This window comes from Physella acuta, unplaced genomic scaffold (genome assembly GCF_028476545.2).
Source record: "Physella acuta isolate Inbredline_101_S28 unplaced genomic scaffold, ASM2847654v3 ptg000822l, whole genome shotgun sequence".
In the NCBI taxonomy this organism is placed as follows: Eukaryota; Metazoa; Mollusca; class Gastropoda; family Physidae; genus Physella; species Physella acuta.
In genome coordinates this window covers 89,148-108,382 of record NW_026732340.1, presented here as the reverse complement: position 1 = coordinate 108,382, position 19,235 = coordinate 89,148, and the positions used below count along the sequence as shown (strand labels likewise).

Below are 19,235 nucleotides of genomic sequence, written 5' to 3'. Positions count from 1 at the left end.
CCGCTAACGTCGGGAGCGCTTGTGATAGAGAGAGAGAGACTAACTAACCTGCCTGTATTTATACCCCTGTTCAAACCCCCTAGCTATTCCCACGGGACAATGAGCTCAAAACTTGTGACCTAACAAATTATCCCCCCTGGTGCTAACAACCCTGGCTACTGGTCAGTATAAAGGCTACTATTGTCCTGTCAGAGCGTTCAGTCTCTTTGAACGTGTCACCAAATGTCCATCCCTGCTGTGTACCCTGTAATTATATAGTGAATGGATGTTTGTGGAATTCTGACCCAACAAAAAGTGATTAAAAACACAAATAAATGGGATAAACAATAGGGACAATATTAATTATAACAAGGATTAATGCGATAAACAACAGAACAGAGATAAATGCTATAAATACAGTTGATAAATGAGATAAAGAAAATTGATAAATGGGATAAACAATAGGGATACATTGGATAAACAACAGGGATAAACGGAATAAATCACAGGGATTAATGGGATAAACAACAGGGATAAACCACATCACACAACATTTACCCTTTTCATCCACTTCACAACATATATTCTAAGAAATTTTCATTTCTTTGATTTTCTTAAAATATAATTATGAGTTGTTTCGTCACGTATTCGAGCAAGTTTATGAGAGATCACTCACGCTTTTTAAGAACTTATTTAAAACGTAACTAAAACGGTGCTCAAGTTAATGTGTTTACATTCACACTGATACAAAATGAAAGAGACAGAAACCGACAATAATGTCTCAACTTAGGACTAAAAAAAACGTCTAGATATGTCAACACAATTTTTTACTTCATTGCAATAATGTCTCTACACCGCGCTTGCGAGTAAAAACGAACATGCTTTAATCACCCTAAAATCATTCATTTCAAACATCAATATAAAAGTAACTTGTATATCAGTATTTTTGTCTATATTATTATGTTGCTTCATTTTTTAAATCATCAAAAATAGGATATAAATATATTAAAACATATGCAAGTTTAAAAAGATATAATTATTATTACTTTTACCTTATCTGGCTTCGAAATATTTTATTCTTATCTTATATCATGTCAGTTAAAACTGAAAGCGACATATTCTATTTCCTTGACTCTTTATTCGGTTGCAAACATTGCGCACGTAAAAACTTGAAACATTGACTTTATTTTAATCTTTTACACCGCACCAGAAGAGATCTTCAAAAACCGAAAACAAATGTATTTGACATTCTGCTTACTTCCGACCTAACAATAACAAACAAACAACATAAATTACTCATAAAACAATTAGCATTAAACGTTGAGATTAGTACAACGTTTAAAGGATGTAGCACTTGATATATTAGGAATATAAATCATTTAAATTTAGTTTTGCGTTTAGACTCAAAACTTTGTTTATGTTTAGCGTTGCTATTAATAGTTCGACTATTAGAGTGGAGGTATCGAATTCTTATAACAAAACCTAAAGCTGGACAGACAAACTGATGCTTATCAAGACCATATAACTGACTCTTGCCTGAATTCTTATAATAACAACAATGTTCTTAGGTAGACAAGTGTTTTTTAAAGTCGTGTTATACAGTATAAAACCAGGCAAATTATAATGTATTTGAAAGAATAAAAAAAAATATATAAAAAGGGCTGTTTCATTCCAAACTTTAAATCGTGTTCGACGATCCAAAAATACAAATGTTTTACAAAATCCAATCACAATGTCTACATACTGTGTAAGATATGTCATTTTAGAAGTTAGGTCTTGTAAGCAGAAAAAAAACCCATTAAAAATCCGTACATTAAGTATCCAGGATCATACAAAATCTGTGTATATATTGCATATGCCGTTTTAATTATTTGATATTTCCACTTTTTAAAAAAAAAATTATTTTATTATATTCCTTATGAGTTATTTAAGAAAAGATATTCCCAATGCTTCTATTGTAGATGTATGCATAAAACCAAGTTGGTATTAATATTTTGATTTGTCTGAAAAATTAAACATTCATAATTATGCTACATTTTCAGGAATTTTTTTTAAGGTTTGATAATATAAAAAAAAACATTCAACTAAGATTTCTCGTTCGATGAAGATAGTTTCAAAGTAAACGTTACAAGAACAGCTGAAGTCGAAGCTATCAGAATGTCACTCTCCGAGAAATTGTGTCAAAATCTGAATAAAATATGGGCGGATCAAGAACTTTGTGACTTTACAGTTGAAATAGATGACGTGTCCATAAGGTGTCATCGCGTCATTCTCGGAGCGAGTTCGCCATTTTTTCTTAGACTGCTGAGATCTGGAATGAAAGAAACCAACGAAGGACATGTAGTTCTACAAGATATATCAGTCTCCACCTTTCAGTTAATTCTGAAAACTTTGTACACCGGTGAAGACGTGTTGAGTCTTGACAACTTCATAGAAATCTGGCACGCTGTAGATATGCTCCAGATTGGATTTCTTGTAGAGCATTGTGAAACATTTGCTGCTAAAAACATAAAACTGGAAAATTTTAGGAGAATACTTTCCGTTGCTAACCTCTTTAATTCTAAATCAGTACTGTCGTCAGTTAAAACGTTCATGACGCAGAACATTGAAGCCATTTATACAGATAAACTGTATTTAGAATTATCGTTTGATGAAATGTGTTTTGTCGTTAGCAGTCATGGTCTTCATTTCAACAGTGAAGATCCTGTACTAGAGATGGTTCTAAACTGGGCTGAAAACAAGCCTGTTGTTAAGGATTTTGAAGCCATCAACTATTGCACTGGAAACAATAAAAAGTTCAAAACATCAGAACCAGTTAATAGAGTTTGTAATGCTAACTTAAAATATACACCGCCTAAATGTTCAGAAGACAAGTCTACTACAGAGTCTAACAGTAATGAAAACCAGCTTAAATGTGTATTAAGTTATGATTCGAATGCAATGCCAGTACGCTTGTGTGACAACACAAATTCCACCTCTGTAGAAAATCTTAGCACTGATAGATTTGATCAACTCAACATCTTACTAACACTAGTAAGAACCTGTATTATTAGCCCCAGTTTACTTGTGAATTTTTTAGAACATCGGCTCATTAAGCGTAACGACAAAGCACGGCAAATAATAGTCTCAGCTATTTTAAAGCAGACGTCTTTTCGACATGGACAATGGCCGACAGCAGGTATCTACAGACAGTTTCACGAGTATGGCAACTTTTGTGTCACTTATGTGAACGATACAGGGAAATTCTTGTTGATTGATCCGTTTGATGAAAAAAGGTACACAATAAAATCGTGTCCGCGGCTACGTCACAACACTAAGCTATGTGCTTTTGACAAAGAGCTCTATGCGACTTCTGGACATTTTGCAGGTAGGATTACAAGTGACATGTTTGTTTACAGGGATAACTCGTGGACACAATTAGACGATATCCCAGGAGCAGTTGTATTACTAGCAAGCAATGACCAATATATATACATTATAGCCCTTTTGATAAATAATGTATTTCGATTAAAGCCGAAAAGTAACCCTCCAAAGGATGATTTTTTTTACAATTCTACGAAATCGGTTTTTTGTAACGCATGTTATGAGCTACCAAATGTATCTGCTCATCTTCAGTACTGAAACACCCGATGGCGATCAGGCAACAGCAGTCGATATGCTAGACCTTCAGACCAAGAGCTGGACAAGGCTGGACAACCTGGAAGGATCAGCTAAAAACATCATCAGTTTTCGTAACGACGACAACCACTTTGTGCTTCAAACAAACGGCAACTTGTGGGTTTTGAGAGTGACGGATGAAAAAATCACGTTCACACGTCAAGCTAAACTGTGGAATTTAGACCACATTTTGTACGGAGCTGTCGTTTACGGTGAAAAATTGGTCATCTTTTACGAATATCTAGAAAATGGCCCAAAAGACACATTTGTTTCTAAACTTGACAATACTTTTCGTTCAGTTTGTTACTATAAATTAACTTCTTCATGTTCCAACGTGATTCCTTTTGTTCTACCTAAATATAGCCTTTCAGAATATTGATAATAATGGGATGTCTTGCACGCTCCACATAAATAAATTATACTTTATTTAACTTTTACAAAGCTGGGCAGTCCTTATCTAATAAGAGCTTATTATTTTACACAACTTTAAACAACGTTAAATTTCACTTGCTCATTTCGACCCACAGCAAAGACAAAAAATGAGAAAGCAAATTAAATTATTTTTGAAGGAAAATTTTATACAAGTTGTCGTGGACAAATATAACGGTTTTACTCTTGTTTTGTTTTTTTCTCTTTACACTAAGGTTTTATTTATTAATGAAGTAGCAATATTTTTTAAGCTGATTTAAATAAATGGTTTGGTATTTATATATATTTTGGACTTTTGCATTCAAAATTTAAAATAAAATCATTTTGAATAAAAATGTTTGTATAATATTATTTACTCTGTTTTGTTACTGACAAAATGGTTGTAACTGTCAATGAAGTCAGGGCCTGAAGTAGAACCTAAGCGACAGTAAAAATCTAAAATAAATACAAATGTAAAAATTAAGATTATTTTCTTGATGCTGAGGGTGGTTTTTGGATTTTCGTGTTGTCCACGTAAACATTTGTGTTTGTGGTGCGTTCTTTTCTCTTAAAAGTAGAAATAGAAAGCCTTTTTGTTGTAAACAATATATAAAGATAATTTTACTTATCGAGAGTAACAAATATGATACATGATTTACACCTTATGTTAACTCTAAACGTTGATCATATCAGACTCTTCTGTAAAATGTGTAAATAAATTTTATTCGATGAGATTGAGAAATGTCGTCAGAAACAAGTTAATTCAACTGTTTTCAGGTTTCCACATAAATCTGGTTGAAAGGTTGGCTTATTCAATATTTTAAAATGTATTTTTTTTTTAAATTCAACAATGAATTATTTATTTAATATAGTTATAGAATTGTTACGATCTTGAACAAGTCGGAAATGTACAAGAAGTTGTGGCTTTTTAGAGTAACAGGTGAAAACATCGGATTCACTCATGTAGCAAAACTGTGGAATTTAGACCACAATCTGTACGGAGCTGTCGTTTACGGTGATAAATGGGTCATTTTTTACAAATATCTAGAGAACAACCCGAAAGACAATTTTGTTTATAAACTTGACAACTTTTTCAAATCAGTCAGTTATAGTGAATTAGCTCCAACGTGTTCAAAACTGATTCCTGTTGTTCTGCCTAAACATTGTCTTTCAAGATATTTATAATAATGGAATGTCTAGTAATATATCAATGCTAGTAATATATCAATGGAGTTGATATATTACTAGCAAGCAGTGAACAATATGTATATGCAACAAGCGTTTCGGAAAAGATAATATATCGTATAAACCCAAAATGTAATCTCCCCTTTATAAGTACATTTTCAACTCTACCAGAAGGCTCTGTTGTAAAACATTTTATGAGCTATCAAATATCTACTCATCTTTTGTACTGAAACAGACAATGGCGTCGAGGAAACGGCTGTCCATATGTTAGACATCCAGGCCAAGATCTGGACAAGACTGGACAACCTCAATGGACCAGTTGAAAACATCATCAATTTTCGTAACGACGACAACCACTTTGTGCTACAAACAAACGGCAACTTGTGGGTTTTGAGAGTGACGGGTGAAAACATCAGATTCACTTATGTAGCGAAACTTTGGAATTTAGATTACGATCTGTACGGAGCTGTCGTTTACGGTGAAAAATTGGTCATATTTTACAAAAATCTTTAAAACGGCCCTGAAGACAATGTTTTTCAATTAATCAGTTACACTGAATTAGCTTCTATGTGTTCAAAACTGATTCCTGTTGTTTTGCTTAAATCTTGTTTTTCAGAATTTTAATTATACCGGGATGTCTAGCATGATATTTTGTAATGTTTTATACTAAGTTTTGCAATATAATCCAGTAATATTGTTTAAATAGTGCAAAATATGATAACACTTAAGTATTAGGTTTATACAATGTAAATATTATGGCATATTTTCATTAGAAAAACAGCACGATAATTTGAATAATACCGTAATTTAAATGTTACACAATTGTTTATAAAAATAGAACTGAAATGTTGTACATAAAAAATGAAGGAAAACAAAAAAAAAGTTCTTTAAGTGGACTATAAAGGGTAATTGATGTTAGTGAAAAAGTTGCACTACATCAAATTATATTTTATTTCCTACATGTAGTTTTTAAAGCGTTTAAAAAGATATTTCAGCTTTGACTTAATTTAATAAAATAATTTAAAGTATTTATTTGATAATAGGTATTCAGCACAATTATAAATTAAAAATATATTTAAATGTCTGCTCTTTTTTTTAAAATTTCTTTTTTTTTGCTTGTTTTTAGTTAATTAAAAAAAATATCCTAAAAGCTTACATATACAGATTGAAGCTGGAGTGGGCTTCCCCTAAACTCTGCATTATAATCGTATACTACAATAAGTAGTGGAAAGGCACTTTATAGTATAATATGGCTACAAAAATATTTGTAAGTTTGTTAATGGCACACAGAGGCGAAAAGCTCTTAGAATATGCCAAATGTAATTACGGATAGGTTTTCGAAAAGAATAAATGATGCTTAAACACTACACTATATTTAACCCTTATTGTAATACTAACGAATTATAAGCTTTACACTTGCTAATTTTAAGCATCATTCTTTTTTAATTTAAAATTACAAAATAATATACATAGTGTTTCTTTATTTTTGGTTGCAGTATTAATATAACAAATGTAATTAATTCGACGAAACAGCGAGATATTCTGGGGTAGAAGGGGGCGGGGGTGTGTGCGCAGGACTGCAAGAGTCAAACAAGCACCCACGGGCAAAGGTGTAGCGACCCCTGCCGGCGCCGGGGGATAAACTTTCAATTTGCCCCCCCCCCCACCCAATATATTTTTTTATATTTATTATTCAAAACTGCATCTAAAATAATGAGCTTTTAGTTATTTTTTTCAACTTATTTTGGCGCCCTTTGGGTCTACGCCCGGGGACATATGTACCCCCCCCCCCACCCCCGTCGCTACTCCTATCCGGGTAAAACGATTAGAGAAATCAAAGACAGCTGAACGCAGAGGTTATCACACTATACAGCCCATATGCCGGTCACATTATCAGATAAGGTTTACTGTATCTGCCCAGTGTACCAGCAGATCTGAAATGTATTTACAATGTAAAATACTCACGTGAGCGAAAATTGTAACATTTATATTTTAGGCAAATTAATTCCTTTTTTATCATTGTGTGTAACTAAATTATTGTGTTGCAAAAATCACACTAAAATTAATGATCTTGGAATGTAATTTCAATCCCTAATCCATTAGACATTTTTCGCCTGTTGTAGAATCTATCCGGATCTACAATCTAACTCTAAGCCAATAACATAATGAACACTTGAGTTTTTTTACTAAAGTATTTAAGGCCTTAAATATTTGATATGAATCTTTTCTTTTCTATCAGTGAAATAGGCTAAATTAGGACAACATTTAATTTTTTTAAATATACACGTAATTTTCCTACGCTGACTTAAGTAAAATAACTCAATATATTTTCAATAATAGACACTACGTGTCAATGTTACATTTTTATGCTTTAATTTTCCCTCATAGAGAATGCACAGTGGAAAATCACGACACATGAAATTTATGCCAATGAAGACCACCGAGTTGACGAGAATCCTTCCATCGTATTGTTGGCATCGATTGACAATTTGCTTTTTTATTGTTTGCAATTAAAGCGACCGTAACAATAATAAAAATAATAAACTAAACCTAAAAATAAATCAGAAATGTAATAATTTTAGAATTAATGAATTAAATTCGGTGTTTTTAACAGCTCCACAATTTGAAAATTCATAATAAATCGATTTGTAGATCTCAACATAAAAGTTTTAACTAAGTACCCCATAATATGGTAGGAGATTATGAATTCATTGTTTATAGGGCTAAAATATAATACTCTATGAAAGGTGTAAATCCTACGAAGAGGTTGTTTTTTTCAAGATGGCTGGTATTGTCATAGTTACGAATACTTTCCCGCCATCTTTTTTTCAATGGAAATACATATGCGGATACATCTTTAAAAAGCTGTAGAGAAAAAACAAATGATTGCTTTCTAGTATTAAATAAAGTTTTTTTTTTTTTTACCGGAGCCTAATCCCTTAAAAGAAATAAACATGTGGGTTGAGGTGTGAATTTTTTTAGATGTGAATAATAAAGTTGCTTGTCGTGAGTTGGCGGGACATGGGGCAGGTAAAGTAGAGTTCACCTGTTTCTGTGACCTCCAAATATTAAATAATTATATGGTCAGACCCATGTTCAGTCAAATGTCTGTTTTTAAAAGACAAAAACATTTTGTCTGAGGTGTGACGTCTTTATATATGTGGGTTCTGTTTTTTTTTTGTGACGATGTGTAGCAGTCGTAAGAAGAAGGGAAAGATAAAAATCGTTAAACATACGTGACGTCATTTATGGATGACCCGCGAAAACCACAGGTATCCAATGTTAACGAATAGTCTAGTTTAGATCTAATTTTTCTTTTGCGTTAAACATTTGCGCACTGAATTATTTTCAACATTAATTTTATTTCTAATTCTTCACACTGCACAACTAAAGTGCTATAAAAAACTGCCCTAAATTTTATGTTGTTTACTTCGGACCTAGTCTAGATCTAGATCTAATAACATCTAAAAAAAAACATCCCATCGAAACATCGTCTTCATAGTAAAGAAGGTATATTTTTCTTGTATGTATTTATAATAACTAAAGTTATGAGTACAGCGTTTATATGCACTTACCTTGAATAATTACGAATACAACGAATTAGACGTAAGCCTACGTTATGGTTTCTATTAATAGACAACATGAGTTGGTTGGTAGTAGAGTGCACGACTGCCGACACAGAAGTTTCAAGTTCTTACATCTGGCTCAAGTCTCTAGAAGTCCGCATTGTGAACACACGGACACGACTTAAGGGTGATCCGATGCGTAGCGCAACACATAAGACAAACAACCACAAACGGGTTACAAAAATAGACTGAATGAAACAAAGGCTCGTTAAAAGTAAAAGAATGTAATAGTATCGACACTATCTACACCAAGCTACACCTATATACAGTCTATTATAAACACAAAATACACATGCTAGTAAAACTACGATACAGTGGCTAATTACTTGTATAGACCTAAAATATACTAACCTTGGAGATCTGGACGAAACAGGCAATTACACACGTTTTCATACACCTTATATACCCTTTTATAAACAGGGACAAACCGTACTATTACAACTCACATCACGACAACTGAACGGAATAGGGTAACAGGTACAAAACGCATTCACTCCCTTCACTCGTTCACTACAGTCCTTATGTCCACCCAAATCTGATGGTTGCCTGACTACCAAAAGAGAACGTAAATGCAGCCTGCCATTATTCCGACTCTCAGAAACAATTGAACTCTATTTTATCAGCCTCCGTAGAATAGCAAGTTAGAGGGAAACTTTATATTATTATGAGTGGTGTGGAACCAACGACATGTAATCGCCATTTAACTTTTCACTAAAGCTACAGCTAACGAATAAACTGGACTCAAAAGCTGAACCTAATCATGACCAAATATGTGACCCATGCTGAACCAAGACTCCTTACAATATCTTGGTAGTCAATCATTGAAAAAAATTCTCGTTATGCCGGACATATCCAAGTGCAGACAATGCATTTTAACAACATGAAATATAAAAAGATCTAAAACAAACTACATTTAAAACTTACAGTTCTATTGAATCACGCAATATTTTAAACGTCAACAAAAGGCCTACATCAGCAATGGCAGGGCTAAAGCATGTACCATTGGTTCACAAATTATAGGGAACGGAGTAGTCTAGCGGTAGAGAGCTGGATTGCTAACCCGTAAGTCTCGAGTTCAAATTCGGGTCTTATTCAGTAGACCGTCATATGCCGAGATAACAGAAACAAGTGAACTCTACTTCACTTGCCCTATAATCCGTCAATTTTGGAAAGGGAACTTTACTTTCCATTACTTAAAGGTTAGATATCATAAGTTATAAAATAAAACCCTCTAATAAAACAATATGGACAATACTATGTCTGTCAATATATATTTCATTTGTCGTATACATTATTTTATATTACGCTTTTTTAACTCGCATGTTATATTACATTATTATACTTCATATAGGTCATAACTTCCAAATAGGTATCAATGTATTAAATAAAATAATTAAAATTTCAAAATAACGCTTAATTTTACTCTTGTTTTTTATTTTTTTATTTTCAGGTATAAAAGTATACAAAAAAATCAACCTGACTATTCTTTTCTAATAGGATGAAGATATTATTTTAAAAAGTGTTAATGACAAGAACAACTAAGCCTTGGAAAAAAGAATGTCGATCTCTCAGAAAGTGAGTAAATGGCTGGATAAACTATGGGCAGAAGAGGAAATGTGTGACCTTACAGTTCAGATCGGCGATGTGTCCATCAAATGTCATAGTATTATCCTCGCGGCATGTTCGCCATTTTTTCTTGGACTGTTGAGATCTGGTATGAAAGAAGCCAACGAGGGACGTGTAGTTCTACAAAATATATCAGTCTCCACCTTTCAGTTAATCCTGAAATCTTTGTACACCGGTGAAGACGTGTTGAGTATTGATAACTTCATAGAAATCTGGCATGCTGTAGATATGCTGCAGATTGAATTTCTTGTAGAGTTATGTGAAACATTCGCCACTAAAAACATAAAACTGGAAAATTTCAGTGAAATCTTCTCCACTGCCAACCTCTTTAATTCTAAATTAGTTCTGTCGTCGGTGAGAACATTCATGATCCAGAACTTTAAATCTATTTATACATCTAAACGTTTCTTAGAATTATCGTTTGATGAAATGTGTTTTATAGTTAGCAGTCATGGTCTTCATTTCAACAGCGAAGATCCTGTAATAGGGATGGTTCTAAACTGGGCTGAAAACAAACATGTTGTTAAGGGTTCTGAAGCAATAAACCATTGCACTGGAAACAATAAAAAGTTCAAAACATTAGAGCCAGCTAAAAGTTTTGGTAGTGCTAACTTGAAATATATACCGCCTAAATGTTCAGAAGACAAGTCTACTACAGAAGCTAATAGTAGTGAAAACCAGCTTACATGTGAATTAACAAATGATTCGATTGCAATACCAGTACGCTTGGGTGACAACACAAATCCCACCTCTGCAGAAAATCTTAGCACTGATAGATTTGATCAACTCAACATCTTATTAAAACTAGTTAGAACCTGTATTATGAGCCCCAGTTTGCTTGTGAATGTTTTAGAACATCATCTCATTAAGAGTAACGACAAAGCACGGGAAATTATCTTCTCAGCTCTTTTAATGCAGACGTCTTTTCGTCATGGACAATGGCCTACAGCAGGTATCTACAGACAGTTTCACGAGTATGGCAACTTTTGTGTCACTTATGTGAACGATACAGGGAAATTCTTGATGATCGATCCGCTTGAAGAAAAGAGGTACACAATAAAATCGTGTCCGCAGATATGTAAAGACATTCAGTTGATTGCTTTTGACAAAGAGCTCTTTGCAGCTAGTAGACAATGTGCATATAGTTATACAAGTGGCATATTTGTTTACCGTGATAACTCTTGGACATTTGTAACCGAGGTCACAGGAGTAACTGTATTACTAGCAAGCAATGACCAATTCATTTACATTATAAAAGTATTTGCAAATATTGTATGCCTATTTAGATTAAACCCAAAACGTAACCCTCCAATTAATGATTTTATTACACTTCTACAAGGTCGTTATTTTGTAACACATGTAATGAGCTACCAAATTTATCTACTCATCTTCTGTAATGAAACAGTCAATGGCGTCGAGGAAACAGCAGTCCATATATTGGACCTTCAGGACGAAAGCTGGACAAAACTGGACAACCTCAGTGGACCAGCTAAAAACATCATCAGTTTTCGTAACGACGACAACCACTTTGTGCTACAAACAAACGGCAACTTGTGGGTTTTGAGATTAGAGGGTGAAACAATCACGTTCACACATGAAGCAAAACTGTGGAATTTAGACCACTATCTGTACGGAGCTGTCGTTTACGGTGATGAATTGGTTATCTTTTACGAATATCTAGAAAATGGCCCAAAAGACACATTTGTTTCTAAACTTGACAATACTTTTCGTTCAGTTAGTTACTATAAATTAGCTTCTTCATGTTCCAACTTGATTCCATTTGTTCTGCCTAAATATTGTCTTTCAAAATATTAGTATGAATGGGATGTCTTGCACTTTCCACATAAATAAATTATATTTTATTTAACTTTCACAAAGCTGGGCTGTACTTATCTAATAAGAGCTTATTAGTTAACCCAAGTTTAATTTACAGCATGGGTTTAATAGAACCGCCCGCGGCCAGCATTCGCCTGAGTAATACCACCCCCAGCAACCATTACCCCCTGTTATTACCTCCTGAGTAATTACCTCATCCCCACGTTAAACAACTCTGGCCCCAACCCTAACTCCAACCCAACATGTATTCCCAACTCTAAACTTATAACTAACTCTAAACCTATAACTAACTCTAAACCCCACCTTAAGCCAAAGCATCGTCAAGTTTAAAGACGGGTATAAGTTGTCAAAATTTCACTCGCTCAATTCAAAGACAAAAAAGAGAAAGGAAATTGAATTATTTTTGCAAGAAAAGTTTATACAAGTGGTAGTAGACAAACATAATGGTTTTACTCTTGTTGTTTTTTTTTCTTTACACTAAGGTTTTATTTATTAATGAATGAGCAATATTTTAAAGCTGACTAAAATAAATGATTTAGTATTTATAAACATTTTGCAATTTTGCATTGGAAAATCAAACAAAATTATTTTAAATAAAAGTGTTTGTATAATATTTTTTCCTCTGTTTTGTTACTGCCAAAATGTGTGTATTTGTCAATAAAGTCAGGGCCTGAAGTAGAACCTAAGCGAATGTGAAGACCTAAAATAATACAAATGCTAAAAATTAAGATAATTTTCATGATGTTAGAGTGGTTTTTGGACTTCTATTTTGTCCACTTATACTTTTGCGGTTGTGGTAAGTACTTTTCTCTTAAAAGTAGAAATTGAAAATCTATTGTTGTAAACACTTTATAAAGATAACTTCACTTATCGATCGAGAGTAGCAAATACGATACGTTAAATGTAAAGTTTGATCATATCAGACTGTTGTAATGTATGTTTAAAAATTTCATTCTATTAGACTGAGAACTGTAGGCAGAAACTAGTTAAATCAACAACTATCAGTTCCAACAAAAATCTGGTTGAATCTTAGTACTTATTCAATATTTTAAAATGGTTTATTATTCAACAATGAATTACTTATTTAAATATAGATATATAATTGCTACTATCTTGACCAAGTCGGAACTGTAAACGAACATCATAAAATGCAGTGGGAAAGTGTGGACTGACGTCATGTTTTTTGTTTTTAAAGCCAAGATTGTAGATAAATAAACCGGGAGTGATCTCCCCTAAACTTTCTCGAATATTCTAATATAAAACAACAAGGGGTGGGAACTCGGGATATAGTTATGATTTTTAATCCATTTTAAATACATTAACTTTTTAAAATAAAATAGAATCTCATAGAAAAAAGTATTGCACACCAAGCGAACGCCGAATAAAGATTTTCATAATGGTGCGCAATATTATTAGTATTTTATAAATTTAGATGCGTTTTTCAGAAATCGGAAATAGCGTAAATTAGTACATTCCGTCAACGGAAATTACTCAAAATTTAACAGAAGGTAGAGAATTAGTTTTTTTTACTTACATGTGAAATTTCATTTATCTATCTGAAATAGTACTCAAGTTATAGGCTTTTGAAAAATTCAAAGTACAAAAAGTACCACTTCCGGTTATCGGAAATCGCTCAAAAGTTGATACGGATCTACGATTTTGATAAAATACTTATATATGTGTGTGTGTGTCTGTGTGTGTGTGTAAACACGATACCTTGAGTACCGTTACAGCTAGGTTGATGAAATTTCATATATAAGTATTTTATCAAAATCGTTGATCCTTATCAACTTTTGAGCGATTTCCAATAACCGGAAGTGGTACTTTTTTTACTTTGAATTTTTCAAAAGCCTATAACTTGAGTACTAATTAGGATAGATAAATGAAATTTCATATGTAAGTAAAAGATCCAATTCTCTACCTTCTTTAAAATTTTGAGTAATTTCTGTTAAACGGAAGTACTAATTTACGCTATTTCCTATTTCTCAAAAAACGCATGTAAATTTATAAAGTACTAATAATATTGCGCACTATTATGCACATTTTGTTTTGGCGTTCGCTTGGCGCGCAATTCTTTTTTTCTATGAGATTCTATTCTATTTTTACAAGCTTTTATTTAACTCACTTCCTCTGTCGACAGTCTGTCGACATTCTGTCGACAGTCTGTCTGTTGTCAGTCTAGATCGAAACGCAGGAGTGAAAATTCGGACAGTTCTACTTGACCGATACGATTCACAGTTGGCACGTGGGTCAAGACATGAAGACAATGCAATCTGAATCTAAATTTCACTTAATTGGATGCCTAATTAATTTTTTATGAATTAATTAAAATTTCGACCGAATTAGTAGTCATGTCTTTCCAACCACACCACATACGTCATCACGTTCAATCAGGTTTAATAGCTGCGCTATCACGTTCAATAGACGCTCAATGGTTTTTAGTCTTGTAACACTATTGCAAATAAAACATGTAAAGTACTGAAAAAAAAATTCATAAAAAACGTTTTAATAACAAGCTTTTATGTAATGATGCACTAAAAAGTAGAAAATAAATTATACACTACTATTTAAATTACTATAAAGAAAAGCGTGTGTCTCTTCTCAAATATTAGTAAAGGTATCCAATAGGTACTAAAGTACTAAAGTGACCCACGATTTTCTTTATAGTAATTTAAATAGTAGTGTATAATTTATTTTCTACTTTTTAGTGCATCATTACATAAAAGCTTGTTATTAAAACGTTTTTTATGAATTTTTTTAAAAAGTTTAAGTAATTAAAAATCATGTCAATATTCTAATTTATGCAAGAATATTCGAGAAAGTTTTGGGGAGATCACTCCCGGTTTATTATGTGGGTAATTCCGCTATTGGAGCAATTACATTAGACACATGGGAAAACATTTACATTTATGCAAACGTTTTTGGTTTAGAAAGAATAATTAATACGCTCGATTGTTTATGTTGGAAAACTTAAACAGATAAGTCTTTCACAAATAGCTCAGTTCAGTGGGGAAATAGTTCCAACTACATTTACTGCCGATAATCTTTTTGATCGGTTTTTATGTGGGTTATTCCGCTATTGGAGCAATTACATTAGACACATGGTAACACATTTACACTTATGCGAACGTTTTTGGTTGAGAAAGAATAGTTAATACTCTTCATTTGTTTATGTTAGAAAACTCAAAACAGTTAAGTCTTTCAAAAATATTTATACAACTTCCTGGCAAGGAACTTCAGGATTTAATAAAAAGCCAGGACCTTGTAGTCAGCCGTGATCAGATGGGTCACGAATGACACTAAAATCACGGGTCAGAATGCTGCAAGTAACAGATAAATCTAAGTTGATGCTTCTTGAAACGATGATAAAACTCAATTAAAACTCTGATGTTAGAAAATTCTTTGTAACCAATGATACATCGTCTAGAAAAAATAAACTTACATAACTGTTGCCGACTGTAAGGACATGTCTTGTAAGTCCTGCTGTTTTACCTCGTGTCCGTAAAATGTACTTGGTTTAAGAAAACAAATATTTCAGCCATATAATTGTCGACGCCGTGTTAAACCATGATCAGTTTTACTGACAAATATCAGTGTTTATGCTTCTTGAAACGATATTCATTGTTTTTAAGGATAACATTACCATTTTAATTATTTATGTATTGAATTAATAGGTACACTTCTGGTCTCCTAACAAAAAACAATTTCAGAATTTCATAAATTTATTTACTACTAGCGTACCCATCCCCGCAAGTTGCCGCGGGAATAGAAGAAAGTCCGACGAAATATAGAAGAAGGATTCTATCCATGCGTTATCAATCCTATATTCTTAGACTCTTGACCTTAATTTTTTACTTTCTCGTATATACTGATACGGAAAAACATAATTTTGCAATCTTGTCCGTATGTCTGTGTGTCTGTGTGTCTGTGTGTGTGTGTGTAAAAACGATAACTTGAGTACCGTTACAGCTAGATTGATGAAATTTCACATATAAGTATTTTATCAAAATCGTAGATCCGTATCAACTTCTGAGCGATTTCCGATAAACGGAAGTGGTACTTTTCCTACTTTGAAATTTTCAAAAGCCTATACCTTGAGTACTATTTCAGATAGATAAACGAAATTTCACATGTAAGTAAAAGATCTAATTCTCTACCATCTTTTAAATTTTGAGTCATTTCCGTTGAACGGAAGTAGTAATTTACGCTACTTCCGATTTCTCAAAAAACTAAAGTAAATTTTTAAAGTACTAATAATATTGCGCACTATTATGCACTTTTTTATTTAGCGTTCACTTGGTGTGCAATTCTTTTGTCTACGAGATTTTATTTTATTTTTAAAACTTTAAGTATTTAAAATGGATTAAAAATCATGTCTATAGCCCGAGTTTCCATCCCCTGTTATTTTATATAAAAATATCGAGAAAGTTTAGGGGAGATCACTCCCGGTTTATTTAAGTGAGTTATTTAAATCATGCCTGCGCTTGGATCATAAAAATCGGGACACTGTTTTACCAACACTACCGCATGAAAACCTTGAGTGATTAATCAGTCACCGAAATAATGAGATAGAACCCACTTCGGTGACCGCCCATGTGTCAGGGACGTAGAGGGGCGCTTTCAGGAGTCCCCACCCCCGATATCACTACCGCATAGGCGCAGCGTACGGCTCCTTGGCTCCTTAAAACTAACAGGCGCCATCGTGCTCATATGATAACCCAGAGTGCCAAATAGCATCCTGTTAACAATGATGCAGATTGCGTCATTCGCTAAAGTGACACAAATGAACGGGATTTTTTCTTTAACACGTAAAAAAATTATTTGACGTGTTTTAAACATCAGTGTGACTGATGCAATATGTTAGCGTTACTAATGGTCTATTATTAGATCCTCGATTTCGATTTCTGATTGAATTGTCTAAAAATAGATGGTAATTGCATCATTCTCAAAGTGACGAAGCTGGATTTTTATACGGACAAAAAGAAAGATCCCAGTTAATAATCTAAACTTGGTTGATTTTTTCTGATTATTAAAATAAAACCTATTATAATTATAAGGCTCTCAGCGACCCATGTGAGCCTTTCGGGGCCGAAACAGGCAGAACGGAGACACACCTGATTTAATTTAGTGAGCGTTTGTAACGCCCCATCCTATCCATTGTCTATCACATGTGGTCAAACCCCCTATGGTCAAACCCCCTATGGTCAAACCCCCTATGGTCAAACCCCCTATGCTCAAACCCCCTATGGTCAAACCCCCTATGGTCAAACCCCCTATGGTCAAACCCCCTATGGTCAAACCCCCTATGGTCAAACCCCCTATGGTCAAACCCCCTATGGTCAAAGCACCGCTATGGTCAAAGCCCCGCTATGGTCAAACCGCCTATGGTCAAACCCCCTATGGTCAAAGCTCCGCTGTCGTCAAACCCCCTATGGTCAAACCCCCTATGGTCAAACCCCCTATGGTCAAAGCCCCGCTATGGTCAAACCCCCTATGGTCAAACCCCCTATGGTCAAACCCCCTATGGTCAAAGCACCTGTGGTCAAAGGTCCTAGGACCAAATATAATTACGAGTTGTTTTGTCTCGTTTTCGAGAAAGTTTATGAGAGATCACTCCCGCTTTTTAAAGGCTTTTTAAGAACATTTTAAAAATGTAACTAAAATGGTGCTCGTGTTATTGTGTTTAGATTCACTCATTAAATCAAAGACAGAGAGAGAGGAGAGAGAGAGAGAGAGAGAGAGAGAGAGAGAGAGAGAGAGAGAGAGAGAAACAGACAATTATGTCCCAACTTAAAACGGAGAGAATCGTCGTGATTTGTCAACCCGATTATTTACAGCATTGCAATAATTTATCTACAACCCGTTAGCAAGTAAAAAAGAAAACGCTTAGCTTTTAAAATAGGTGGACACATTTCAAGGCAAAAAAACAACATATTTTGAAGCTCATGCGAAAGGAAAAGTTTCGTCAATTTCTTTACAACGGCTGCGGTTTTAATTACCTTAAAGATATTAATTTTAAACAACAATGTAAAAGTAACTTGCAGAACAGTTTGGTCTAAACGTTGCTTCATGATTTACTTATCTATATAAATATCTTAAAATATGCTCATGTTTAAAAAGATTTATTTATTATTACTTTAACCTTAGCTGGCTTCGAAATATTTTATGTGTATCTAGACGTAGTTATAGGTCTAGTTAAACTGAAAGCGACAGATTTCCTTGACTCTACATTCAGTTTCAAACATTGCGCACGTAAAAACATGAAACATGCGCTTTATTTTAATCTTTTATACCGCACCACAAGAACTCTTAAAAAAACGTATTTGACATTCTGCTTAAATCCGACCTAACAACAGCAAACAAATAACATCGAAGTCCTTGTAAAAATTAGGGTTAAAAGTTGAGATTCGTACAACGTTTAAATGATGTAGCGCTGGATATATTAAGTCTCAAAACTTTGTTTAATATTAGTGTTGCTATTAATAGTTTGCTGGTAGAGCGGTGGTGTCGAGTTCATATTAATTCACTACCCACAATCGATGCCTACCTGAATTACGTTAGATAAAGTACAGGCAGCCTGGTGTAATTCTACTACACTATCGCCTTATAAGCCGATAGAAACAGAAACATGTAAACTATACTTTACATGATAAACAGACCACCAAGTTCAATGTGGAAACTTGGTATTTGCATGTAGTGTTTGAAGCCAAATGGACTATATTAACATCTTGTGTAATCCTGAATAATCCAATCATCAAGTTTTCTAGGTAGAAAATATATTTTAAAATCTCCTGTTATACAGTATATAACCAAGTACATTATTATATATTTGAAATAATAAAATTAAAAAGATAAAAAGGGTTGTGTCATTTCAAACTTGCAATCGTTTTCGACTATCCAAATGTATAAATTTTACGA

The 19,235-nt window shown here is 33.6% G+C and overlaps 2 protein-coding genes across 2 annotated transcripts; both read left to right on the top strand.

Annotated features, from left to right (window-relative positions):
• The first annotated feature begins 1,260 nt into the window (after positions 1–1,260).
• LOC131951695 (kelch-like protein 8) lies at positions 1,261–4,330 on the top strand. The gene is made up of 2 exons (XM_059314053.1): positions 1,261–1,821; positions 2,022–4,330. Exon 2 carries the CDS (start codon positions 2,137–2,139, stop codon positions 3,598–3,600), a length of 1,464 nt encoding a protein of 487 aa, XP_059170036.1. The 5' UTR covers positions 1,261–1,821; positions 2,022–2,136; the 3' UTR covers positions 3,601–4,330.
• A 4,319-nt stretch (positions 4,331–8,649) lies between these two features.
• On the top strand, positions 8,650–12,296 carry LOC131951701 (uncharacterized). The gene is made up of 2 exons (XM_059314060.1): positions 8,650–8,739; positions 10,306–12,296. Exon 2 carries the CDS (start codon positions 10,413–10,415, stop codon positions 12,294–12,296), a length of 1,884 nt encoding a protein of 627 aa, XP_059170043.1. The 5' UTR covers positions 8,650–8,739; positions 10,306–10,412.
• Positions 12,297–19,235: the final 6,939 nt, after the last annotated feature.